Source organism: Ictalurus furcatus, chromosome 12, assembly GCF_023375685.1.
Source record: "Ictalurus furcatus strain D&B chromosome 12, Billie_1.0, whole genome shotgun sequence".
In the NCBI taxonomy this organism is placed as follows: Eukaryota; Metazoa; Chordata; class Actinopteri; order Siluriformes; family Ictaluridae; genus Ictalurus; species Ictalurus furcatus.
Window position 1 is genome coordinate 22,389,888 of NC_071266.1, and position 27,994 is coordinate 22,417,881.

General features: G+C 39.1%; 1 protein-coding gene across 3 annotated transcripts; it reads right to left on the bottom strand.

Annotated features, from left to right (window-relative positions):
• Window positions 1-401: 401 nt before the first annotated feature.
• Window positions 402-27,932, bottom strand: lpcat1 (lysophosphatidylcholine acyltransferase 1). Of its 3 annotated transcripts, none has more exons than XR_008387297.1 (16): window positions 27,598-27,932; window positions 22,371-22,510; window positions 21,935-22,149; window positions 19,271-19,383; window positions 18,452-18,512; window positions 16,148-16,206; window positions 15,030-15,064; window positions 14,839-14,893; window positions 14,645-14,727; window positions 14,412-14,537; window positions 11,796-11,949; window positions 11,523-11,615; window positions 11,236-11,377; window positions 10,029-10,199; window positions 4,699-4,764; window positions 402-1,884 (listed from the first exon to the last, which is right to left on the bottom strand). XR_008387297.1 is itself a non-coding variant. In XM_053638162.1 (15 exons), exons 1-14 carry the CDS (start codon window positions 27,715-27,717, stop codon window positions 10,030-10,032), a joined length of 1,566 nt encoding a protein of 521 aa, XP_053494137.1. In that variant the 5' UTR covers window positions 27,718-27,932; the 3' UTR covers window positions 4,240-4,764; window position 10,029. The 3 variants fall into 3 exon arrangements, 1 of the variants encoding a protein (XP_053494137.1); XR_008387298.1 differs by having other exon boundaries at window positions 402-1,887; XM_053638162.1 differs by lacking the exon at window positions 402-1,884 and having other exon boundaries at window positions 4,240-4,764.
• Window positions 27,933-27,994: the final 62 nt, after the last annotated feature.

Consider the following 27,994-nt stretch of genomic DNA (forward strand, 5'->3'; position numbering starts at 1 on the left):
TGGTTTCTGATGCCTTTTCATTTCATTGTGTGTATATATATATTTTTTTTTTTTATTGATGGAAAGTCTTGATTTGAAGGCCCCTTCCCAAACATGGTAAATAAATTATCAGCATGCTCAAACTGTGCTGTGTACAGGCCCATTCTCCACCTCTGATATCTTATACCATAATTCATGCTTACCAGTGAAGCTGGCTCTGGCTATAAACCATTTCTGCTCCTGCTGGATGACTATCATCAGGTCAGATATCTCAGAAGCTGTAAACAGACTCAGGAAACACAACAATGAGTCATTCCACCATCTCTGCTGCTCTCCCTCCTCCCCCACAGTGAGTCATCCTCCCTCATCCGCCATTCACAGCCCACAGTTCAGGGGCCATTAACAATCAATTACCTAGCATGCAAAACCGCAGTACTTGCTGCTCTGCGCTTATGTGCCTTAATGTGGAACTCAGAGATGAGGGGGAAAAAATCCAGGTGTCATGGCCTTTTGATCTTATACACTATAGATTTTGATACCTTGCACAGTGTGCACACACTCGTTCGAGACGTTGCCGTCACCGGCATCCTGACATCCATTGAATTTTGACAGTTCATGGTCTTTCAGCCTCAGACCACTGAACACACTGATTTGAGGCATTCCTCTACACAGGATGGATGTCTTCATAACTAGAAAGCGCTGTTATCCAGCCGGTCCCATCGTGAGAGCAGGGAGAAGCTCAGTCAGTGGAACAGAGTGCAGTGAGAGAAGAGCGCTCCAGGGAAAATGAGATGAGACGGGAACGCTCCATTGACCAGGCGGCTGTATATGACTCATTCTGTGTGAGGTATCAGTGGATGTGTTTCCACCCTTTCCAAAGCCACCACTGTGTACACGTCATCTGCTAATGGGTAAACTGCAGTGCTTATAACTTCAAGTTAACTCTGGGTCTGTACGCAAAATTGAACACAACAGTAAACATGCTAGAAGTAGGAGAAAAGAGAGGCCTTGGATTTAGACGACACTGAATTGCCAGTTATTTAGGTACACAAAATAATATCTGGTCAGTAGTATGATCATCTATGGTGGTCCCTTGTATTAGAAGTAAAGAGAGTCTGACTCTGTGCACAGCAGTAGAAGGGACACAGTCAAATGCACCCACACTATATAGTAGGTTTACTACCATGTGGCAGTGGTAGCTCAGTGGTTAAGACATTGGACTTCTGACCAGAAGTTCATGAGTTCAAGCTGCCACTGTTGGGCCCTTGAGCAAGGCTCAGTTGTATAAATGAGATATATGTAAGTCACTCTGGATAAGGGCGTCTGCCAAATGCCATAAATGTAATGTAATGTACTAGCTAAATTGGTGTATAGTGTATAGCTGTTGTTTATCCACTTGTCTCCATAGAATGAAGGTGTCAACATTTCTGTGTATCACCAACAAACAAAAAAAACATACACAGGTAGTATATGTAACTGCCTTGCTCTAAAAAGGTACCTTTAGACAATATACCTCTGTAAGATATATATGCTTACCTGTACGCCTGCTCATGCATGCAATTATCCAATCAGCCAATCATGCAGCTGTGCAATGCATAAAATCATGCAGATACAGGTCAAGAGCTTTTGTTAATGTTCACATCAAACATTGAGGAAAACCTGGTCTTTTTCCAATATTAACCTGTCCAGTTTCGGTGAGGCCCACTGTAGCCTCAGATTCCTGTTCTTTGAAAGCAGGAATGGAACGTGATGTGGACTTTTGCTGTTGTAGCCCATCCACTGCAAGGTTGTGCATTCTGGGATGTTTTTCTGCCTAGCTCCAGTTGTAAAGAGTAACCACAGCCTTTATGTCAGCTCGAACCAGTCTGTCCGTTCTTCTCGGACCTCTCGTCAACAATCTAGAGACTGCTAGGCATGAAAATGCCAGGAGATCAAAATATTTTAAATAAATAAAAGTTGCTTGTGGTGGAAAAATATCGCTGTAGTATAAGTGGAATAAATCACATTAAATCATCTTCAGGGTGGTATATACTGTATCTCCAGATCTCATTTAAATAATGCCATGAATGTATATAAACATGAGAGCTAAACTGTGAAATATTTATTCGCTGCAATCCTGACATTTGAATATAATAGCTTCTGTGATCAAATCAAAGCTGCAAAATGATGGAAAAGTGATGCTCCATTATGCAGCTCAGTGCAACCGAGAGCCATGATGTTCTAACCAATAACTTTCAACGTGGTATGGCATATAATTAGCAAAAAACAATAAAACACTGTCATTTATACAAAGGGTTAGACACCTATTGTCAAACAGGTGGAAAATGTATGTAAATGAGGCCATTGAAGTGGTCATAATGTGCCACTTCACATCCCTAGCAGCCAAATTAAAAGTTTTATTAAGCCAAGTTTTCTTGCTTAGATGGAGCTATCATAACACCACACAATCACATAGGCATGCTCATCTTTTTCATCCCTGCAGTTTGTTGAATGTGAAAATGTTAATTGGATAGCACAGTGAGAAATATCATATCCAATAGGACCCACCTAGTATTGCCAAAAAAAGCAATATTGTAAATGAGATTTTAATTTGGATAATCTTTTAAACTTTAATAGAGCCGGAGCCAGTGGGCATATTGCAATTGCTACATCATTATTAAACAAAAGTGACACAAAATCATCCATTCTCACTCGGTGACAGATAAATGCTTTCCACCGCACAAATAATATTAGTTCTGCCTACTGACACCAGCTCTTATCTCCATATTGGTTTATTGGGCTCACACTGCTGTCAGGTGCCAGAAGATTTGACAGAAATGTTTGCATATATGAATAGCTGCACAGATATATGTGTGTGTGTTCAGATCCTGCAAAGTAGCCTCCGGCACAGCAAATAAGATGAGCCCATATCAGCAATCTAATGAAATTCTAGCTGCTCATCAAAGATGGGTTTCGGACAATTATACATGAAGAGTAGACACTGAAACTTTTTGACAAAAGAGGATGACGTTAAATGCCAGATAACTGTACAGTTTGCATTGATGTTCACTCTCGAGTAAGGAGTAAAACATGATAAGGGGTACTGTTATACAACCTCAATGCCAAAAAAGTTGGGACAGTATGGAAAATGCAAAAAAAAAAAAAAAAGTAATTCGAAAATTCAAATCACTCTGTACTTTATTGAAAACACATTATGAACACATTATTTGATGTTTTACTTTGTGAATTGAATTTATTTTTGAAAATATACACTCATTTCAAATCTGATGACTGCAACACACTCCAAAAAAGTTTTGAGAGTCGACTGTTTACCGCTGTGTAACATCGCCTTTTCTTTTAATAAACACTTATTAAGCGTTTGGGTACTGAGTGAAGACACCATTTGGTTAAGTTTAGCAAGCAGAATTTTCCCCCATTCATCCATTATACATTTCTTCAGCTGTGCAACTGTACAGGGCCTTCGTTGCCTTATTTTGCGCTTCATAATGCGCCACACATTCTCAATCGGAGAGGTCAAGACTTCATGCAGGCCATGCTAGCACCCGCACTCTCTGCTTACGCAACCACGCGCTTGTAATCCGGGCAGAATGTGGTTTGGCTTTGTCCTGCTCTGGATGGCAGCATATGTTGCTCCAAAATGTGTACATATCTTTCTGCATTAATGATGCCCTCACAGATGTGCGAGTTACCCATGCCATGTGCACTGACACGCCCCCATACCATGACAGACGCTGGCTTTTGGAACTGATGCTGATAACAGCTTGGCTGTTTTGTCCAAAAACTACTTGAAATGTAGACTCATCGGACCACAAAACACGATTCCACTGTGCTACTGTCCATCTCAGATGAGACCGAGCCCAGAGAAGTGGGCGGAACTTTTGGACAGTGTTGATGTATGGCTTCTGCTTTGCATAGTAAAGCTTTAACTTGCATCTGTGGATGCAGCGGCGAACGGTGTGGACTGACAAAGGTTTACCAAAGTATTCCCGAGCCCATGTCAGGACCTCCATTACAGACTCATGACGGTTTTTAAGACGGTGACGTCTGAGGGATCGGAGATCACGCGCATTCAGAAGTGGTTTTCGGTCTTGCCCTTTACGCACCGAGATTTGACCGGATTTCTTGAATCTTTTCAATCTTTCCTTGAAGGTGAAATTCCCAAAACGCTATCGATTTGTCTTTGGGGAATGTTGTTCTCAAAGTGTTGGATTATTCGTTGCCAATGACATCTGTTGGCAGATTGTCGAGCCTCGACCCATCCTTGCTCTTGAAGGACTAGGCCTTTTTTGGAGGCTCCTTATATACTACGATTAGACAATTACCTCACCTATTTCACATCACCTTCTTATTTCAACTTCTCACATCGCTATTAGTCCTAAACTGCCCCTGTCCCAACTTTTTTGGAAAGTGTTGCACGCATCAATTTCAAAATAAACGTTTACCTTCGAAAAACTTTGCAGTTGATTAGGTAAAACATCAAATACCTTGTCTTAACATGTTTTTTGTTTTGTTTTTTAATACAAGTCAAAGTAAATTTACACATCACTCCTCTTTGTTTTTATTAGCATTTTCCATACTGTCTCAACTTTTTCAGAATTGGGGTTTTAGTAAAATAATCAACAATGAGGTACCTTTACCATCCAGAAGCATTTTATTTATCTTTACAACATCAGTTTACCAAAGCTAACAATTTTCCTTTTTTTATTCATTTATACTTACATTTGATGTTGTGTTGTAGCCACGTTATAACATCCTTCAGCAGCCTCTCTTTTTTTTTCCCTCGGTCTTTAATTATTAAGACAAAAAAGATGTAGCGAGTTACACAGAAACCACAAAGTGCAAAATCCTGAAGATCCATGTCAGCAAATTTACTTACATCTTTACTTCTGAGTGTAACAAAGTGCTGACACTGGAGACTCCTTCTACAAATGCTAAATAACTGCCTCCTCACAGAAGACCACCAGATCAACACATATTTTTAAGCCATCAACATAGAATGCCCAACCTACAAATCCCTGTGTAAGTTGTTATTATAGAAACACTGAGCGCATCAATACAAACCTGGGATTTGCCTTGCAGCTGAAATTACTCTTAGAGCTGCCGTTATAGGAAATTGATCAACACATTTCGACCAATCAGAATTCAGGAGAGCGCTGTGGTATAATGTAATAAAGACTGCCACTTTATAGCGCATTTTTTTAAAAAAACACACACACAATACCTTGATATTTTTCATCCCTTCCTTGGCATGGTTTACTGTTATATGGTGTAAAATTTCCTTAACCAGCACACCCTGTATATACTGTACAAGTGTAGATATACTATATCATATCTACACTTATTGGCCAATTTGCAGATATATGATTGCTTATTGTAGTACAATCGTAGCAATACACCTTTATCCTGCAAATTAATGGAAAGCATTGCTGGGATTTGAAACCACTTTGTCACTGTTGAGAAAACAAATAGAGGGTTCAGCAAAAATGTCCCGCATCCTGTGGTCAGAAGGTGGGAGTACGGTGGGCCCTGTCCACTGAAAGATGGGATAGAGGAAGGCTAACAAATTGTACATAGCAACAGATGGGTTACAGTTAGTAAATGTAAAACTAGGGTTTAAAGCAGTGCCACTATCTGTATCTGGTTGGTGTGCCAAAAATCTGTATTTCAAATTAACCTAATACTGAGTGTATCCTAAACACATTTTTAAACCCCTAACACATAGGGAAAAAACTCAGAGGTAGAAATGCCAGCACTGTCATCATGGTGTGTGAATTCTGGCTATGACAGTTCCTCAACCTCAGCTACATCATATAACTTTGTCTCAACTACGTTTTAAATTCCACTCATATTTTTTGTTTGAACCTACTTGCGAGAATTTAGTTTGTTCTATTTCTCAAAATATAAACAAAACAGTAGCCTAATTTAAACCACCACAACATTTACTTAATAATTAACAAATAGGTAGGTAGTTAATAAAGATGAATAAGTCTTGCTTGAAAGTTTGTGAAACCTTTAGAATTATATATTATATTTTATATATATATATATATATATATGCATAAATACAACCTAAAACAACATCATCAGATTTTTTAGAAGTCCTAAAAGTAGACAGAGATCCCAGTTTCACAAATGAGACAAAATATAGTATTATACTTTGTCATTTAAAATGGTGCAATATTACATATCTGCAAGTGGCAAAAGTATGTGAACCTTCTTTTTTGGCAGTTAATTTGAAGGTGAAATTAGGGTCAGGTGATTTCAATCAGTGGAATGACAATCAGGTGTGAGCGAGTGCTCCATTTTATTTGAAGAACAGGGATCTACCAAAGTCTGATCTTCACAATACATGTCTGTGGAAGTGTATCATGGCATGAGCAAAGAAGATTTCTGAGAACCTCAGAAAAAGTGTTGTTGATGCTGGAAAAGGTTAGAAATCCATCTCCACCAATCCACAGTCAGACAGATTGTGTACAAATAGAGGAAATTCAAGACAATTGTTTCCCTCCCCAGGAGTGCTCGACCAACATAGATCACTCCAAGAGCAAGACATGTAATAGTCTGCGAGATCACAAACGAACCCAGGGTAACTTCTCAGCAACTAAAGGCCTCTCTCACATTGGCTAATTGCTGTATAAGGGGCTCACACCAGATCCTGAAAGCAAAGGTTTACATACTTGTGCCACTCACAGAAATGTAATATTGGATCATTTTCCTCAATAAATAAATGACCAAGTATAACCTTTGTGTCTCATTGGTTTAATTGGGTTCTCTTTATCTACTCTGTGTCAAAATCTGATGTTGTTTTAGGTCATATTTATGCAGAAATATATATTTAAAAAAAAAAAATCAAGCACCACTGTAAATGAGTTTTGTTTTTGTTATACAAGTTTCATATCTGACATAAATGCGATGCCTTTTTGTGGCAAGCTTGTGGGATCCCAATCCTAATACACACCTCTAGTCTCAACCAGATGCCTTGTGAACCTTTCTGGCATAAAAAAAAAAAAAATTATAGTCCCCCTTATATTTGTATCCATTTAGAACCCATTATCTGATTGATATATATATATATATATATATCTTAAATACAATTTAAATACAAGTAATTACAATGTGCTCTGGTGTGGCTTGGCATTTAGATGAGAAAATGGTTATGTTTAAGGAAAAAAAAATAAAGCTCTGTTCATTCTCAATAAATACATGCTCTTATACGAATTATCATTTCCTCATTTCCAGGTGTCACTACTTATTACAACCTTGATCCAACCTTTAAAATAGCCTAAAGAGTTTCAAATGACAGAGCCATATAGTGGCAAGATTACAAAGGACACCCCGGTTAATTTAGCCTGGTGAGATGCTTAGCGGCTCAATCAGTTCAGTCCAGCCATGTCCCAAATCCTGCTTTCCGTGGCCAATTTCAGATGATGTCATTATCTGTTAACAGCTTTGACACAGGTGGCAAAATGCTCTACTTTCAAGAAGCCAAGAAGCAAAGCTCAGTCTATTTCTTCTATCCCCCCCTCCAAACCAGGTGACCAGATGATGTAATGTTATTCTTTTAGACAGCTTGAGACGGGGTGGGGGTGGGGTGGGGGGGGGTGAGAGAAAGTGTGCTAGCGCCATCTTACGGTAGTGTGAGGAGGTGTTCGTGTTAGATGACAAAGGAGTATCCTGTTTACAACAAAAGTTGAGTCAAAGAATGATGTAATGCAAAAGTGTGATGGGAGAGAAACGGCTATAGCAAAGCAAGACAACGGATAATGTGGGAAAGATTAATAGCATAAATATTAAAAGCTGATGTGAAAGAAAGCATGCTCAGTCTCCGAGTGCTAAAATACACAAAGCCAGCTTTCAGTGATTGGCCTGAAACAAGGGTGAAGCACTCTGTATTTAAAGAATTCTTTCTGTTGACAATGACGTTAGAAGAAGCATGCTTTTCTCATCACATCACAGCATCAGTCGACTGTTAGGATGCATCCAAATCCACTTAAAGCTGCAGGAGAACTGTGTTACTTCAGCTCAAAATGCTAATGTAATTACGCCAAATAGACTAAGCTGCAAGCGGAGCACTGTGCAGAAAGCCAGGAAGCATTGCGCACAGATTATAGGACTGTGTTTTTACAGTTGTCATATTTTAGTCCCGAGATACTGTTACTTTAGTGTATTTCCTATTCTAACACATTTTCATTTGATGGAATTCTGAATGAACTGATACAGAACAAGGAAAATACTAGAAAAATCAGTCTATGATTGCGGTGTCATTTGTGTCCCAATGATATTACATTTACAAATATGTATGTAAATGTACAAGGTATTTTAAACACAGGTAAAGTGTCCAACAAACCATGTGCATGTTTCAGATAAATAGACTAAAACATGGTAAATGGTCGACATTTATAGGCGCTTTTTAACCTAAGCAGTTCTACGCTGTTTCTCATTCATGTATTCACACACATGCAAGGCGCTAACCTGCCATCGGGAGAAACTCAGGGTTTAGTATCTTGCCCAAGGACACTTTGGCATGTGGAGACATGTGGGCTGAGAATCGAACCGCCAACCGTACGATTAGTGGACAACCCACTCTTCCAGCTGAGCCACAGCTGCCCCAATGCTAAACCTTAAATCTATAGCACTTAGAAAATACCATTTTACCATCATTATAATTCCATAACGTTCACTGTTACCTGAAAATATTCCACAGCTCACACGTTCAACAAGAATTTGCATCATCCTAATTGCTCGAAGATCACAGGAAGAAGGAAAGTAATCTCTCTCTCTCTTTTGCATTTTCAACGATATGATATCATGATATTGACTCATGAGGTCATTTTGAAAGTACAAACCTGTTACCCAAATTATAGACTGAAAGTTAATGATTAATTAATCATTTAAGTAAACAATTAGAATGTCCTTAATGTCCCTCATGTCGTTAGCATGGATGCCAATAGCAGTACTGGGGTTCTAGGTTCATCCAAATATGTGAATCTAAAACAATTAAATAAATTTAGTAGCTAATTGTGTATCTAATTACATCTTATCACACAGTGGTCCCGTGAGACGTCTGTGTCAATAAAAAGGTTGCCAGGGTTGCATGAAAAATCCAAACGCCATTCAAAACTAGCCATATAAACCAACTCGTACTCGTAATATCTACAGAGTAACATGTTTATATAGTTAGGAATATATATATTCCTAACAATACATCATTCCAACTGTCACTTCACTCCATTTTATCCATCACAACTACAACATACATACATACATAATAGTATACTTGTTTACTCTTTGCTTTAGACTCCATCTTACTTATTTGGCTTGGAAAACGTTGATATAATCTAGTCTAAATCTAATCTAAGTCTAATATATGCAACAACAGGGGAAAAAAAAGAAAAAAAAAAAAGCATGTCAAAACTCACTGTTTAACCTAACAAAATAATTGTTTACGACATGCCTCCTGTTTTATATCTTATGGCAGAGCCCCCTCTTGTGGTAAAAAAAAAAAAGAAAAGAAAAAGAAAGACACTTTTTTGGGAGGGGGTGATTTTTTCTTAATCCCATATCAACAGTTTAATTTTCTACCTGCTCAAACACTGCCAACTTTTCACGTTATATAAATCACAGAGCTGTCAATCATCTATGAATAAATAAACTATCGTAGAACAGGTTCATTTATTTTGGGTTCTATTTTAAAGTCCTGGAAAGAAGATATAAATATAAGTGTAGCCTGTAAGGTATATGAAATTAGTTACTTGGCATTGATTGTACAAATCTGAACCTTTAATTCACACACAAACCAACAGAGTATTTCACCTTAACGTATTAAAGTCACCCCCAAACTAGTAAAAAAAAAAAAAAAAAAAAAAAAAAAAAAAAAATGTATAATAGTAGTGCACAAATTTAAATTCACAAAGGATCTGTTAAAACAATGATAGCAAAAATAAAGTGTTCAGTAGAAAACTATCAAACCCAAAGAAGAAAAAGCACTTTATACATTATCACCGTCATCACCTCTAATCTACTTGAACATGCAGACATCTTATACATACATCAGTCATGTTTCTTGCTGTGTGTGTTTTGGTCCTGAGGACTGAAGTCAGGGCAGAAGCTGTTGGTTGCAGGTTGTACGAGTCCTGAACATGTGTGTGTGGATTTTTCATCGACACAGTGGTATAACTCCATGAAGTTTGGACTGCTCTCCAGGAAATGGCAAAAATCATCTGACAGAGAAGACGTAACAGGCGTTTCAATGAAGACGTACAGTTTTTGGACACAACAGCATTCGTGATCTCTTTTAAAACTGAATTTAATTGGAATGATCTCAGAGAAATGAATACAACATCCTTAAAGTATCCCTAAAGAATGCACGCACTGAAAAATCAGTAGCCCAGTTGCCCAAAACCCTACTTCCTACTGAAGTTTTCATTCGGCACGCAGGTTTAAACGTGATGCACTCCGACATGCGTTTGTCGAAGCCGCAAACATGACATGCTATGTTGAAAACCATGTCAACACAGTCATTCCCGTCACGATAGTTCATATATTTGTTTCCCTTAGTCGGAATTAATGCACTTAACTAGCAAAAGTCTTGGACTCAGATTAACACATTACATAAGCTACAATTTTTTCTAGCATAGTCAGTTAGCTTTCCAGGCAAAATAAAACTGGACATTAGAGCATGCATTATAGCCTTGCAGTCTGGACTTATATAGTGCTTTTATTCAAAGTGTTTTACACTGTGTCTCATTCACCCATTCTCACACACACACACACTCACACACCAATGGTAGCAGAGCTGCCATGCAAGGCGCTAACTTGCCAGCGAGAGCAACTTGGGGTTCAGTGTCTTGCCCAAGGACACGTCGGTATGTGGAGTCACGTGGGCCGGGAATCGAACCGCCAACCCTACGATTAGTGGACAACACGCTCTACCACCCAATCCACAGCCGCCCGAATAATAAATTTATCATTTTCCCAGCCCTGCTTCATGCTGTATCTGTACAGCTAATGTCACAAAAATACCACGTTGAAGAGTTGAGACATCACATCACTTAAAACATACTACAAAGTTGGTCAAATATGGCTGTCTAGAAGTTGGGAAGAAGTCACTGTTTTGCAAATAACGAGCAAATCTTGACTATATAAGATAAAGAAATAGAATGTCCGCACTGATATCTGTGATATCAGTTTGCACCATGTTAATCCACAAATTTCTACATACTGTTTCACCCTTACATTGAAAGGAGATATAATTACCAAAGGTGATCTTTCCTTTGTCTCCTCTATCAACAGCTCTGAAGACATCACCCACAGCAAGATCTTCCACTCCAAGAACTGATTTCAGAATGACGGCGAACTCGTCCTCTATGACAGCTCCGCTCTCCTCAGCCTCAAACATCTGCACAAAACAGGCAAACAAAACTACCGTCATGGCATGAACTCGAACAGCTTCGGTTTTCTAAGATTGTAGTACATTATCTCGTTCATCCTCATGATCTATTCACTAGATCCCATTAACCCGGACCAGCTGAAAGCAGCCTCACCCTGAAGGCGAGCTGAAGAGTGTCGAGATACTTCGAGGGTCTGCAGATCACAGAGAGAGCAATGACGTATTCCCTCACATCCATCTGACCATGCTGCGGTGGAAAACCACGACACGAGGTAAATAGAAAGTTTAATAGACAGTAATGCCATGTTGCAAAGCATGGCTCTTGTGATGCCTTTAAATGAAAATGATATTAGAATAGAGCGACGTGATCTGATAAATCTATTTTAAAAAAATATATATATTTTTTAAAGAATATGCTTCTACTAACCTCCTCAAAGAGTGCAAAGACGTCCTGCAGAGTTTCCGTCATTGGAAGGTTTAAGTATTCTGCAAATTCCTCCAGACTCAGTTTTCTTCCACAGAGATTGCGTGCTTTTTTGCCCTCTTCCTGCAGGACCTGATCTGTGACTCCCACCTTCAGACTGAAAGACAAAATAAAACGTGCGAAATAACTCGAGCACTACACGCTGCAGCAGAGGAGGCAAATTTCTTCAAAGAACTTCTTTTCAGTTCTTTGATTTGCATCATAATCGCAGAAATGTATTTAATGGTGTACAAAAAATGTCAACGACAGGACAGATACGATGAGTCAAAAAAGCCTCACCGAAACAAGACAGGTAAAAATTAGAAAAACATGTTTCCAATCTTTAACCGTGGACTTCCTGTCAGCTGAAACCTATCTGTCCATTGTCTTCTGAGCTCTCTCATCAACAAGGCGTTTCTGCCTGCAGAACTGCAGCCTACTGGAGGCATTTTGTTTAAACTCTATGGTTTCTGAAATACTCAAACCGTCTGGTACAAACAGCCATGATATGCTTAAAGTCACAGAGATCACCCCCCCGTTCTGTTTGATGTGATCATTAATTAAAGCTCTTAACCTGTATCTGCATGAATCACATCTATACTCACTATAAATTCACTAAATAAAGGGAAAAATGTGAACTTTGTACAGTGTTAACAAATTATAACCCATACACTAATCTGTAAAAATCAGAACAAGTCTCGCCAGAAAAACAACACACCTTTAAACAAACAAACAAATAATGCATCACACCCCACACCAGGCAGTGATAAGTCAACATTTTGTGTTGATGAATCAGTATGATATATATATATTCAGCATGCACTATTTCTATATTATAATGTAATCATTTCTACATTAACATATATATATATATAAACATGACAATCATTAGGCAAGAGAAAAATGGCGAGGAAGCATTGCCTGATCTGCATTTGCACTTGGAGACATTAAGGCTCTTAATTTTTAATTTTTTTTTTTTTTTTGGTACAATAGCATCTGTTCAGTGTTAGCTCAGATTTTCCTGGGAGATATTTAACACTGTCTTGTTTTAACAAAAGAGCCTGGAGAAGTAGGTGTAGTGACGATTTCATTCACAACCATAAAAGGTTGTATTCTATGACCTTGAGGGTGACTTTAATGCTAACACACCCTGCTTCCTCACCAGGGGGCACTGTTCTCAAAGCCAAAATACTCCCCGCCCCCACCCCCATAAAAAAACAAACATACAGAACCTCAAGGTAACTGAAAAATCAGTCCACAACCTTTCATCCCAATCAAGGAAAGCATGCACACTTCACATTCTCTAATAAAAAAAAAAAAGGCAGCTGGAATAAAGCTCAGTGCCACACCCAGCTGTTTGATTTTCCATTACTCAACACTCACACTGCCAACATCCTTCACAAGCCTGAAAACCACTCGTTCTTTCTATCCGCACATCCCCACGTTCCAAAAATTGTAAGTGAACTCTCAACTCTCAAAAAGTCGGACAAAGAAAAAGCACATCGTCGGGTTTCCGTTAACCAGAAAGTGTTAGCGAACACTCTGCGAACACTCTGCGAACACTCTGCGAACAAGATGATCTCGCTAAACACACCATCAGGGACAAACTGCCTATTACCAGAGTAAATATAAATTTAAACAGCACCTGGTCCATACCCTTTAGCACCCAGCGTTCTCTTATCCTGAATTCATCAAATACAAAACCTCCCTAGTTTACATAACGCTTGCCTGTGGTTACGTACTAAATAAATACACCACACTACAAAAAAAACAACAAAAAAAAAACACACACTGTCAGTTTATAATATTTTAATGGCAGCAAAGTTGCCAGTTACTTTAATTAATATTTACTGTAATATGTACTGTATTTTTAATTAGAGTACAAACCTATTTATACAGGCTATTTATTTTGTGTACTGTATACATTGTGTATATTATAAATTAATATTAATACTGCTGCAATTCTAGTTATACTGTTGTTTTAACTAGTATATTAAAAAAAAAAAATCATACATAAATTAAGTTTCTACTACAGAACCTCAGCATTTAGATTTGGATCAGAGAGAGTAAAGGCTTCAGTACGCTCGATGCGAAGATTACATCTGCAAGCGTTGCAAAAAACAAATTTAACAAGCTCACACACTTTCTGCATTTGCGTACTGGCCGTCAAGCATGAGTGCACCAGTACTGGGGGTGGAAAAAGATTCAAATTCAAGATTGTGACAGATAGCGGAAATAATGGCAACGTAAGAATTGCTGGAAGTAGACGAACAAACGACAGAGGATGAGGAAGAACTGCTTACGTTATTACATATTTACAATCAGAAAAAGAGAATTAAGACACAGGTTGGACGTGACGCCGTTAAATGCTTGGATACTTGGTACGAATGGGCTCTGGCACACCCTACCTGTAGCGATCCACCCAATCACAGGCTTGGTCAAGTAGCATGTTCTCCACCATGCTACCATACGCACTACACAGTGAGCTAAGCACGTTGCACCATATTGTTCGTTGAAGCCGGCCAAGCATCATATCCGCTATATGAACTGGTTATAGAGTCTCCATAAGTCAACACTCACCCAAGTTTACACACCAGTCTGGAGAACTCCAGCATGCATGTGTGGCTAGGTAAACACAGGGGACCTTTGACCATTGAGAGCTGACAGTCTTCAAACGAGTAGTCTACAGTTGGTATTTGCAGCGCTCTGGAGAAAGCACACAAGTATAAAATGCAAAAGATTAAGATCATGTGCATCATCATGCGTTCAAGACCAGAACGTTCTGGAACGTTACGCCTGAAGCGGACACTGACTTGGCCATGATGTGTCTCACATTGCTGGCAAACAGAGCCGGATCCTTTTTCTCTTCCTCTGATGGTGTGTAAATAGGAAGATACTGAGCAAACACAAACATTTATTTTTATTTTTTTATTGAAAGCTTTTTTAACTTCCATTGCAAGTTAAAAAAAAAAAAGCACATATATGATCACTTGAAAGAAATTCCCACCTCGATCTCTATAGAATTGTGGAACTGACACAACGTGAGCCACAGGATCTTAAACCTGAAAGCAAAGCATGTTTACAGCAACCATTTACTTACTATATAAATTTATATAAACCGTCTTCTAATGTTTTTTTTTTTTCATTTAAATGCAAGTTACTCTAAATTGTCCATTAATACGCTCTATTAATACTTACGCTCCAGGTCCCTGCCATGTCCATGAGATCGTGTCCTACCAGTGAAAAGGGAGATTAAAAACAAGGCCTTGTGGGTACTACAGTTTGCAAAAAGCACCTGAACAAATAAGCCATCACAAGGTCACGTATGCACGTGTATCAGAAACTCAGGCCTCGCCATGTGGGAACTGCTAACTTAAGTTTTCAAAGTATCTACATGCAACCTGAGCAGCGTGCCTTCATTATTAATGAGAAGTGGATGAGTAAGAGACATTCGACATTAGAGTGTGTGAGAGGGAAGTAGAAAATTAAGGAATAAACACACATACCAGGGTGTGCAGTTATAGGAAAATAAATCAACGACGCAGAGTTACTTTGACAACCCTGAAGTGGATTATTTTCCAATAACGGTGCGTCCAGAGTAGCAATTTGCCAATGATTACAACGTTTATGGTAGCATTTAATGTTGTGAAATGTCTGCAAAGCAACTTTGTTTCTATTATAAACATAACAAGCATCTTTTTTTTTTTTTTTTCCCTCTTCACTTTGTCACTATTTGAGTTGTCCTGAAGACTTCCCTGCGTCGGAAAACTTATCGACTGACACTGTAGACTCCTTAGAAATGCTACGTTTACTTCTCCTTACAGAAAACTTAACCATGTCGACGAGGTTTTTTTAAAAAATCCGTTTACGGGCAGCGTCCGTCGTATACAGTATGACGTACCATGTTACTATAGAAACGCTAACATGCTACACAGAGCCCATAATACAGACCTTGAAGCTCAATTCAAAGCCAATCGGAATCAGGCATTCAACAGCGCTGTGATGTAACTGCACCATCAAAAATAAATAACGTCATGAGCTACTGCTTATTTACAGTAACTCGGAATCTTAATATACACTGTAAGGGCTATATTTTTCCTGTAGCAGAGTACGTTATGCATCATGCATAGTGCTGCTCTAATATGCTGCATAATATTCTAATAAGCTGCTGGCGTTTTTAACATCTAGCAGGAAAGCCTAATATTTTACACTAGAGTTGGGATTATTATGAGTATTATTAGTGTAAGAGTGCCCCCAAGGCTTGGTATTCTGCACTGGTGCTGTAGAGGTTGAAACTTCCGAGACGCTTTTCTTACCAGTTCGTTAGGATAGCGCAGAACCACCGGCTGGACCGGAACCCCAGGAATAAATGCACCTAAAAGAGGAAGAGGACGATTTCATTGTTCAACAATAGAGCGCAGTGATGTTTTAGTACAGCTCATGTAAATGATTCTGCTAATGCAAAATCAAAACCACTCAGATTTGGTGAACGCTGATGAGCAACATCCTTTTGTGTCAGAGGCTGTGTCCTCAATTTACCTGAAGCTGATCATGAGAGCGGAACAATAAAATAGGCAGCCTCATCTGACCCATCTTACAGTAACATGACTCTGTATGTGTGTGTGTGTGTGTGTGTGTGTGTGTGTGTGTGTGTATGTGTTTACACACACACACACTTGTCTACTTGGGTGCATGCATGTCTGTATACTTTATAAATGTTTTTTATAAAGTTCCAGTCAGTCAGAAAGTTAGACTTTCTTCTTCTTTGTCTTCTTCTTCTCATTATTATTATTATTATTATTATTATTATTGTTATTATTATATATATTTTTATTTATTTTTACTCATTTACCATGAAATGAGTCCAAAAACTCTGACAGCATAAAAAAAAATTAAAAAAAAAAAAAAAAAAAAAAAAAAAAAAAAGATAGACAGTCATATAGACAGAGAGAGAGACAGACAGGCAAACAGACGGTCATACAGACAGACACATAAAAACAAAGACAGACTGTCAGAATCACAGACAGTGAGACAGATAAACAGGCAAACAGCTTGACAGGATGAAAGATAGGCAGACAAACAAGCATTCAAACAGAGAGAAAGGGCAATCAGTCACATAGAAACACAGAGCGAGAGAGAGTGAGAGCGAAAGAGAGAGAGAGAGAGAGAGAGAGAGAGAGAGAGAGAGACAGACAGACAGAAAAACAGACAGACAGATAAACAGGCAAATAAATTGAGAGGAAGAGAATGAAAAAATATTGAAAAGTTTCTGCTGGAGTCTGTAAACAGTCATCAAGAAATATTTGTTTCTCATGAAAACATTTTTCATATCTTTGAGGTTTTTTTTTCGGTGCTAGGGTATGACACTCGAGTAGGGAATGTGAAAAACATCAGCATGCTGTTCTATCTTAAGATAACAATAAGGTAGGTGTGTGTGTGTGTGTGTGTGTGTGTGTGTGTGTGCGCGCGCATGCCTGCCATGTTGGTCTCTTCACCTCTGAACGGGTGTAAAAGGAAGAGTGATGGACCTGATGACCTTCACTCTGAACACAAAGCTCTCTTTCAGGTCCCGATCTGTGGATGTCCAGCAAACCAAGGGCATCTGTCTCAGTTTCCCTAAATCTAATTACCTTCTAAACCTTCAGCTTTCCAAAGGCAGATCTCTGACCATGTTTACCTTTTGAATACCTTTGAGTAACTTTACAGCCACCACTCTGAAACACACGGTCCTGGATGTGTGTTCATTAACGTAGGCTGTTTTTGAAGAACACGACCGGTGGTAGTCAAACACAACCTGCCCTGTACTATGGGGTTAAAATGGACACCGGAATCATTTCTTAAGTTGCTCGACTGTAAGTTGACAGTAAGTCAATGTAAATGTGAACCGGTGACTGCTGAACATTTTGGTAATGTTACAATTATGCGATGTCTTTAGATATTCAGTCATGATTTGTGCATGGCAGGTGTAAAACAATATTCCCCATCCACGGGGAATGTGGAATTGCCCTGTTATGGACCTCCAGCACTGACGTCTCATGGTGCACTGAAACTACCAGAATGAAAGGATATAGAAAACAGAGTGTGACAGCCTGGTGAGAGAAACACAAATGAGGGATTTTAGCAAAAAAAAAGGGGAGGATTAGGAGTGTCGAGGAAGCACAATAAACCATGAGAGAAACAGGATCAGCAAAACACAACATGACTGGGCAGTGCACACAGGAAGGGGAAGGAGATCACTGGATCTCACAGCCAAGTGAACTGTTATGACTGCAGACCCAGAGTAATAGAAATAAAACACGCTCACACACACACTGAAACCTTGCACTTATGGCAACCAGTGCGCAGCCTGTATACATACATTCTCTCACTCAAGAGAGTGAGAGAGAGAGAGGGAGAGCACGAGAGAGAGAGAGCGAGAGAGAGAGAGAGAGAGAGGGAGAGCGCGAGAGAGAGAGAGAGCGAGAGAGAGAGAGAGAGGGAGAGCGCGAGAGAGAGAGAGAGAGGGAGAGCGCGAGAGAGAAGTCAGTGTGTATTAGGTGGAAAGCTGTAATGTTCGGATGAGTATGGATGGAGAAAAACAGAAAGATCGACAGATAGATAGAAGGAGAGAAAACACCTACCAGGCTTAAATGTGATGAGGCAGGATCTGTTGGTACAGGTCCCCTCGGGAAAAATCATGATCTGAAATCAAATCAGGATTGAGAACATGTTTTATGGAAAACAGCGATGCACAATCAGGTCAACGTGAACTGCTCTAATGCTGAGAGCTTCAAATATTCAAACACAGACAGGTAGATAAACAGACAGGAAGATGGATAGACAGACAGACAGATAGACAGTTATACTACATGTACACAGATAGACAGGCTGACAGACAGACAAACACCTTCAGACAGACAATCAGACAGAAAAACAGACAGATTAGACAAACAGGCAAATTGATTGACAGGAAGATACACTCCTGGGTTAAAAAAAAAAGGCAAAATATGAAGCTTTTAATGGTGTTAACAGAAAATTAGCGAGAATTAAACAGTTAGATAAAATAAGTTAGTATGAAATAACTTTTCCCTTTGATTTCTTTCAATGTTTATGCATTGCAGGTAAACTTTTTATTTTTACTTCATGTTAATATGGTACATCCAGACATGTGTTAGTTTGAATTTTACATTAAACAATTGAATCATTATCATGATTTTAGCTCCGCGTACAAGAAGACTATATAAGTGAATTTCCCAGATTCTAGGTCCAGGGAGTATAGACAGTCAGACAGTCAGACAGATGGACAGTCATACAGACCGTCAGATATAAACACAGACCATCAGAAATGTACTGCAATGTACTGTAATGTGCTGTAGCCTGATCTCTCATGCGCTGCTGGGATTTTCTTATGATCCTAATCATCATCCTGATTGTAATGAATGTATTAAAGTGGGTGTTACCTGAGGCCACTGGCCTGCTGAGCGTGCTCTGCGTTTAATCTCCTCCACAGCCTTCCTGCGAGAATCAGGCTCCGAGCGTGACACAAACACTGGACGGATGAACTTAATCAGCGCTACGGAACAAAGGAACAAACAGGAGGAAACGAGACCGTAATCTGAATCTGTGAACCTGCGAAAGTCGCTCGGAGATGATTTAAAATAATGTTTAAAACCAGATCAGATTTCCAAGAAACCAAAACAGGTCAAAGGTCTAGCAAGGTCGATTTGACTGTGAATCTATTATTTAAAAAGATACAGTATTTTTAATAAATGTGACTGTGGAAATAGTACACTTCTCTAGTGCAAAATGACATCAGCATTGCTTATATATTTAATTATATGAGTAAAGAATGATATATTCCTGACAGTCAACTGACACGTTTATGTAACGGATGGCATGAATAGCATTTTGTAAGACTTTTGTGTATTTATCTTTATTTTATATATTGTTTTTATGCTCGTGAATATAGAAAATTTGATACTGGTACTGATTACTACTTCAAATTTAATCAAAAATCCAGTTTCTATGAGAAATGAATAACTATTGTGTATATGTCTGATCTGGAGGCAGATATATCTAGTAAATGAGTGGAGAAAGATGGGTTAGCATCTGTCCTGAGTACAGTAGAGGCACAGATACATATTAACACATAAGTAATCTGTAGGAAATTAGTGAGTCTCAACAGCGGTCTGTGGTTTAATCACTGCATGGAGCACTGACGTATTTGAGTGTCATATTTTAATCGATTTATCTGAACTGCAGGTGTGGTGTTAATAGTCAAGGTCACAGCAACATGTTCAGCCCTTTGTTACAGATAGTTGGACTGCGGTATCAGACGAGTAAAACTTTTTGCTATTATTGGAAAATGATCAACTTCAGGGTGGTAACATTAACTTCACTTCACTTCATATCGTACCATCCTGCCATTGATGATTTTAATATAAAAGCACACCCAGTCATGTTCACTTCGTTGCGTATCTATACTTATCTACAACCCCAATTCCGAAAAAGTTGGGATAGTAGGGAAAATGCTAATAAAAACAAAGAGGAGCGATGTGTAAATGTACTTTGACTTGTATTTAAACAAAAAAACGTATAAAGACAAGGTATTTGACGTTTTACCTAATCAACTGCAAAGTTTTTCGAAGGTAAACGTTTATTTTGAAATTGATCTGTGCAACACGTTCCAAAAAAGTTGGGACAGGGGCAGTTTAGGACTAATAGCGATGTGAGAAGTTGAAATAAGAAGGTGATGTGAAATAGGTGAGGTAATCATCTAATCGTAGTACATAAGGAGCCTCCAAAAAAGGCCTAGTCCTTCAAGAGCAAGGACGGGTCGAGGCTCGACAATCTGCCAACAGATGAGTCAGCGAACAATCCAACACTTTGAGAACAACATTCCCCAAAAACAAATCGGTAGGATTTTGGGCATTTCATCTTCTACAGTGCACAATATAATTAAAAGATTCAAGGAATCTGGTCAGATCTCGGTATGTAAAGGGCAAGGCCGAAAACCACTTCTGAATGCGCGTGATCTCCGATCCCTCAGACGTCACTGTTTTAAAAACCGTCATGAGTCTGTAATGGAGGTCCTGACATGGGCTCGGGAATACTTTGGTAAACCTTTGTCAGTCGACACCGTTCGCCGCTGCATCCACAGATGCAAGTTAAGGCTTTACTATGCAAAGCAGAAGCCATACATCAACACTGTCCAAAAGCTCCGCCCACTTCTCTGGGCCCGGTCTCATCTGAGATGGACAGTAGCACAGTGGAATCGTGTTTTGTGGTCCGATGAGTCGACATTTCAAGTAGTTTTTGGACAAAACAGCCGTCGTGTTCTCCGGGCCAAAGAGGAAAAGGAGCATCCAAGCTGTTATTAGTGTCAGGTCCAAAAGCCAGCGTCTGTCATGGTATGGGGGCGTCTCAGTGCCCATGGCATGGGTAACTCGCACATCTGTAAGGGCATCATTAATGCAGAAATATATGTACACATTTTGGAGCAACATATGCTGCCATCCAGAGCAGGACAACGCAGAACCACATTCTGCCCAAATTACAAGCGCATGGTTGCGTAAGCAGAGAGTGCGGGTGCTAGCATGGCCTGCATGAAGTCCTGACCTCTCCGATTGAGAATGTGTGGTGCATTATGAAGTGCAAAATAAGGCAACGAAAGCCCTGTACAGTTGCACAGCTGAAGAAATGCATAATGGATGAATGGGGGAAAATTCCGCTCGCTAAACTTAACGAACTGGTGTCTTCACTCAGCACCCAAATGCTTAATAAGTGTTATTATAAGAAAAGGCGATGTTACACAGTGCTAAACAGTCGACTCTCCCAACTTCTTGGAGTGTGTTGCAGTCGTCAGATTTGAAATGAGTGTATATTTTCAAAAAATAAATTCAATTCACAAAGTAAAACATCAAATAATGTGTTAATAATGTGTTTTCAATATAATACAGGGTGAAATCGAATTTTCAAATGACTCTTTTTGTTTGTTTTTTTTGCATTTTACATACTGTCCCAACTTTTTCAGAATTGGGGTTGCATGTCTATATATTTATATGTCTACATATATTTATCTATATTAGATTTTATACACAATTTTAAACGAGGTGTAAACTTACTGCCCCAGACAGGAATGTTTTTGTTCTCTGCTTTCATCACTATCGATGCCATGGTCATGGTCACAGGAATGGCATCAAAGAAAGACGAGTGCGGTGCCAGCGTGAGTATGGGTGCTTCACTGGGCAGAGCTGGTCTGCCTTTCACCTGGATCCAGTGGAAGCCGCCGGAAAACCACAACGCCCTCATGGATCCCCTGATGATTAGATCCACCAGCCTGGAAAGTGTGAGTATGGGGGGAATTTGAATGATCAGCAATTACATCACTTTTACACACATTTTCAGTGTGTAATGCTGTGTTCATTGTCTACTGGCTCTTTCATTTGATGTTTTTTTTTATTTTTTTTATTAAACTTGAACCTTGTCCAATACATAACTTAGTGGTATATGGAATAGCCCAATGTTGCAAAATGCAATGTTAGAGAAGTGTCCCCTCACCACCTCCACCAGGAAAGAGGCTCCACGGCGTCCTCGGTGCGGCCCACAGTGGCCACAAATACAAAAGGCCATGTGAGCAACGTGAAAAAGGCAGAACAAAGCATTCGCAGAGGAAACAGCGTCACAGTCATCAATGCAATCTGGAACACAACAAAAACAAAGAAACCCAGCATCAAATATCAACAACACTACTGACACCAAGTTTACTGGCAAATCAATAGCGTTCAATTTTAACACTGAATAAACATGCATGAAGTATGAAGACTAAACATATGTAAAAGCAAAAGTAAGTATATAATATACAGTACAATACAATATAGTACAGGATGAATTGAATCTTCAAATGACTCTTTTTGTTTATTTTTTTTTTTTTGCATTTTCCATACTGTCCCAACATTTTCGGAATTGGGGTTGTATTTTTTTGTAGGGGTTTATTTCATGTATTTTGAGTCACAGGGCAATAATTCTTGGATATACTTTACAAATTCTTCTATATACTCTCCTGCTGAGCTAAAATATTCAGGATCTCTAATGAAGGTGTTCGTGCGTGTGTACTCATGTGTCTTTGTTCTGTGAAATTGCCAGAGGGTTCCCGTAATATAAAACTATAACACAGGGACTCTCATTAACCCTGTCATATCCAGCAGCAAGCTCAGCAACAAACACACTCTCTCAATTGACATTAGAGAGCTCCAAATCACGTTTACTCCCATTCCCAACGTCCTCCAATCCGCAGGTACCTTCACAAAGACCCGTCACTCTTAAAGGATCATTTTATCTCAGAACCAGCTCGACAAGAATCGGAAGCTAAAAGTAAACAAACTCCACACATGGCACATGTTTGCCCTTGTTCTATGCCCTAGATTTAGAGAACTGGCAAGTGTACAAAGCTAGTACTCACCCTTACAGTACTATAAAGCAATTCAGCTTTACAGCTTTACAAAGAGCTGCGAAATGGCACAGTGCAATTTGTTTATTGACATTATGACACTCATCTTTGCAGTACGCAAACAGGTGCATCTCAAAAATTTTGAATAACATACTTTTCAGACGGTCGACATTTCTGTAATATAAATTCTTTATTCTAATCTTTTGAGATCCCGGGTTTTTGATTTCAATGAACTGTAAGCTGTAATCATCGAGATTAAAACAAAATATTTCACTTTATGTGTAATGAAAGTTCTCCTTTTTGAATTCAATTATGGGAAAAAAAAATATGATATCATAAGAAGAAAATATTCAAACCACTCTGCTCAATTTTTAATGTGCGATGTAGTCATCCTGACTAATCCCGCATGTTCCAGATGCATAAATAGTCATAGGGGAACTGTCAGCGAGGTGACTGAATTTAGGGCCTGAAAGTTACTCAACCTCAGGTGCATTACTCGAGTTCATAACTGGCTGTAGACCCGTGTTTTTGTTTCTAATTGCCGCCATATTTTCTAACAAGTTTAGCTGGGTATATATAAACAAACTAGTAGCCGAATTTAAACCACTGTGATCCTGACCCAATGGGATCCCAGCCCTGATGAACAGGCAAACAAAAACAAAAAAGTATATGACTCTTATTCACATCTGTATATGTGTTTGATTAGTACACACTATCTGTTCATTCTGAATAATGTATCTGCCTTTGCCCAGGGATGCTTTGGCATGTGGGCCAGGAATCAAACGGCCAACCAAGCAATTAGTGGACAACCTACTCTAACACCTGAGACACAACCGCTCCTTGTGTGAAGTGTGGTTTGTAGAGATATGGTCTTATAGAAGCTATGCTCCAGTACCAGTCCATAGAGGACTTCGAGTGCTGGGACGACAAAGTGGTATATCGGGTAGTGTTACCACCTCACAGTTACAATTCCAGGTTCAATCCTGAGCTTAAGTTACTGTCTATGTGGAGTTTTACATGTTCTCTGCATGTCTGTGTAGGTTTTTTCAGGTTTTATGTTTTCGCTAAAACATACTGGGAGATGGATTGGCCACTCTAAATGATTAATGTGTGTGCATGGTGTTATGTGATGGACTGGCGTCCCATCCTGGCTATGTTCCTGACTCTCACCCAGTGTTCCTGGGACTGTGGATCCACTACAACCCTTGGCGAACTGCTGTGGTACAAGATTAATAAAACACTTCAGGACGTCCTGTTATTGGAAAACATTCAACTTCAGGGTAATCACATGACCCACTGGGCGTGGCAGAAAGTAATGCTGCCAGAATAAGATTCTTATCATTTCGGTTTTTTTTGGTTTGTTTGTTTTTTTAACTATTATTGGAAAACATTCAACTTCAAGGTTGTACCAGTAGCCCCGGCTCACGTTGGGCCACATCACACCATCCCATCATTGACTGCTTTCCTACATGAATGTATGAATGTTTCAATCCAACAATTCTGTTGGCCAAAGTAGTCCCATGAAAGTTGGGGTAATGTGCTTCGTTTTAATGCCATATCTTTGATAAACCATATTAAACAGTTAATCAGTTGTTATACAGAAATATGTGTGTATATGTTATACAAAAATATATACGTTTATGAACAGAACACTTGCTAAATTAATGACCTACCAGAGTCTTGTTTAAAAAAACTGATCTGTTATCTGCAGGGAAGTTACAAGAGAACTGTCAAAAAAAAGACATTTTACTAACAAATGCGTTCGTGCTCTTCCTTGACAAAAGAATGAGAGACAAAGAAAACAAGTCTTTGCATGAACTAAGCACAGGACTGTCCTTTAGTTTTTAAAAAAAAAAAAAAAAAAAAAAGGCTGTATTTTTATTTTTTATCTAAAAGGTCCAGCTGTTTTAGTCCCTCAGTACATTACATTTTAGTTGACATTTTCCAGCTGTAACCCCCTCAGCTCTTTAACGAACTTCTTTCAAACACTCAAATGTCCAGTGTGTACCACTAATGAGAATTATGACTCTTATTAGTGAGTCAGATCAGTTGGCTCATCTCACCATAAGAACGGACTCAAAATGGCTCACTGGTTTTTCAAAACCATCCCAAGTTGTTGGTCTTACATGATCCTTCACTCACAGCATTAATGAACTGCATCGTTGGGTAACATACTGGTACAGCAGGTAGTGTTGCAACCTCACAGTCCTCATTACCAATTCAATCCTGAGATTGGATAAACAGCATGAATGAATGAACCGAACCTGCCTTGCATCAACAGTTAAAGCTGCTGCTGGTGGTGTAATGGTGTACGGAAAGTTTTCTTGCCATCCATTGGGCCCCTTAACATCGCTCGAGCATTGTTTGAATGCAGCATATCTGATTATTATTGCTGACCACGTGCATCCCTTAACGTCGAGCAAGGCCCTTAACCCTCTCTGCTCCAGGGGCGCTGTATCATGGCTGACCCTGCGCTCTGACCCCAACCCCCTAACATGCTGGGGTATGCGAAGAAAGAATTTCACTGTGCTGAAATGTATATGTGATCAATACAGACGCTATCAATATATATTCTCTACTCGCAGTGTGACAGTGTGCCAAAGCACTAGTCATCTGGTTCAATGACAATGAGTTCATTGTACTTTAACGACGTCCCTAGTCACCAGATCAGAATCCATAAGAGCGCCTTTGGCATGTGGTAGACCGGGAGATTTGTGTAATAATGTGCAGTTGAAAAGAAAAAAAAAAAAAAAAAACACAGCAATTATGTGATGCAGTGATGTCAGCATGGACCAGAATCTCAAAGGAACGTTTCCATCACCCTTGTGGAATCCATGCCATGAAGAACTGAAGAGCAAAACAAGGCCCTGTACTGTATACCGAGTATTAGTATGGTGTTCCTTATAAAATGGCAGCAAGGTGCTGCATAATTAAGATGACAAATTTCTCTACAGTAAATACTGCGATATTAATTACAGCACCTCCTGTGTCTGTGGCACTTAGGTTAAAACAGAATGTGTTACAAGTCTATTCATCAGTCACATACAGATGAGTCAAACACTTGATCTGACTCTAAAGCATTATGGCACGTCAAACGACTCAGAGGAAGATTCTCTGGATTCTTTTCGATTGCAGTTGCACTGTGTATGATTAACAGTGTTACAGAATCATGAATAAAGATTACTGATACATTTTAAACAACAGCATCACAGAATCTAATTTAATTAAATTAAATATAAAACAGCTCTTCAGAAACACGAGTCAGCTCCCAACGTTGACCTACAATAACCAGCTCAAAGAGTCGACTCTCTCGATTTTGATGGTTTTTTGTTGGTGTGTGTGTGTGTGTGTGTGTGTGTGTGTAAAATGCAAAACAGACATGTATACATACAACCCCAATTCCAAAACAGCTGGGACACTGTGTAAAATGTAAATAAAAACAAAATGCAATGATTTGCAAATCTCATAAACCCATATGTTATTGACAATGGAACATAGAAAACATATCAAATGTTTAAACTGAGTGAATGTACCATTTTAAGAAAAAATAAGGTCATTTTGAATTTGATGGCCAAAACACGTCTCAAAAAAGTTGTGTCGGGGCAACAAAAGGCTGGAAATGTAAGTATTACTAAAAAGAAACAACTGGAGGAACAACTAATTAGGTTAATTGGCAACAGGTCAGTAACATGACTGGGTAGAAAAAGTGTCTTAGGACACTGTGGAAAATGTGTTACATTTTTACACACTGTCCAAACTTTTCTGGAACTGGGGTTTTACATTATATATATATATATATATATATAAAATCTAAACCAGGCAGTATTAGTCTTAGACGTAATGTAGCTATATTTAAAATTATTAACCCCCCCCCCTCCCCACCACTACAGTCCCTGCTGAACTGACTTATAGAAACCGTCACATAAATTCTAACGGTATCCACTACAAACCATCAGATAACCATTAAAACCATTACTCGTCCTTAATCTTCTCCACTAGACATAACATGACCCCAATAGTAGGCAACAATTTACCATTAGAGCCCCACAGATACCATTACAGTTTACATTAAAACCAATACAATTCCCATTATAACCATTAAGACCATTACCATTATTGCTCCTTAATGGTATCCAGTAAACATAAGATGACCACAGTAAAAGGCAACAAGTTACCAGTAGAGACCCACAGGGACCATTACAGAGTCCATTATAACCATCAAACCCATTACAAAATTCCATGAGGATGTCTAATGTTTATTTCAGCATGGTTTTCACTACAGTTTATGCTCTTTAGTGCCAGGCAGGGACAGTGAAGCGCTCATGTGCTCACTCTTACCTTGACTTTCTGCACAGAAGTGAACCTCAACTCGTGTGTAAAAGGATTTATGAAGTGCTCTGAAACTTGGGAATCCGCTCCGTTTACAGCTTCTACCCGCTTTCTGTTTGCAAGCCTCATTGTCACAAAGTCAGCACAGACTTTAATCCACTGTATAAATAAATTAAAAACTCTTCATCAGCAGCTTCTTCTGAGTTAAAGTTCCGAGTGATCTTCTGCGTTTAAGAGCATTAATCAGTCCACTCGGTCATCATCAGTATCCGGTGATCACATGCCTTCCTGACATGTGAACCTGACCCTCTATAATAACACTGCACATCACAGGCAATAAAACACTAGTGTTCAACACTCTACGCAGTCCACGCTGTAGCCAATAGGGAAACATTTGCCTGACGCA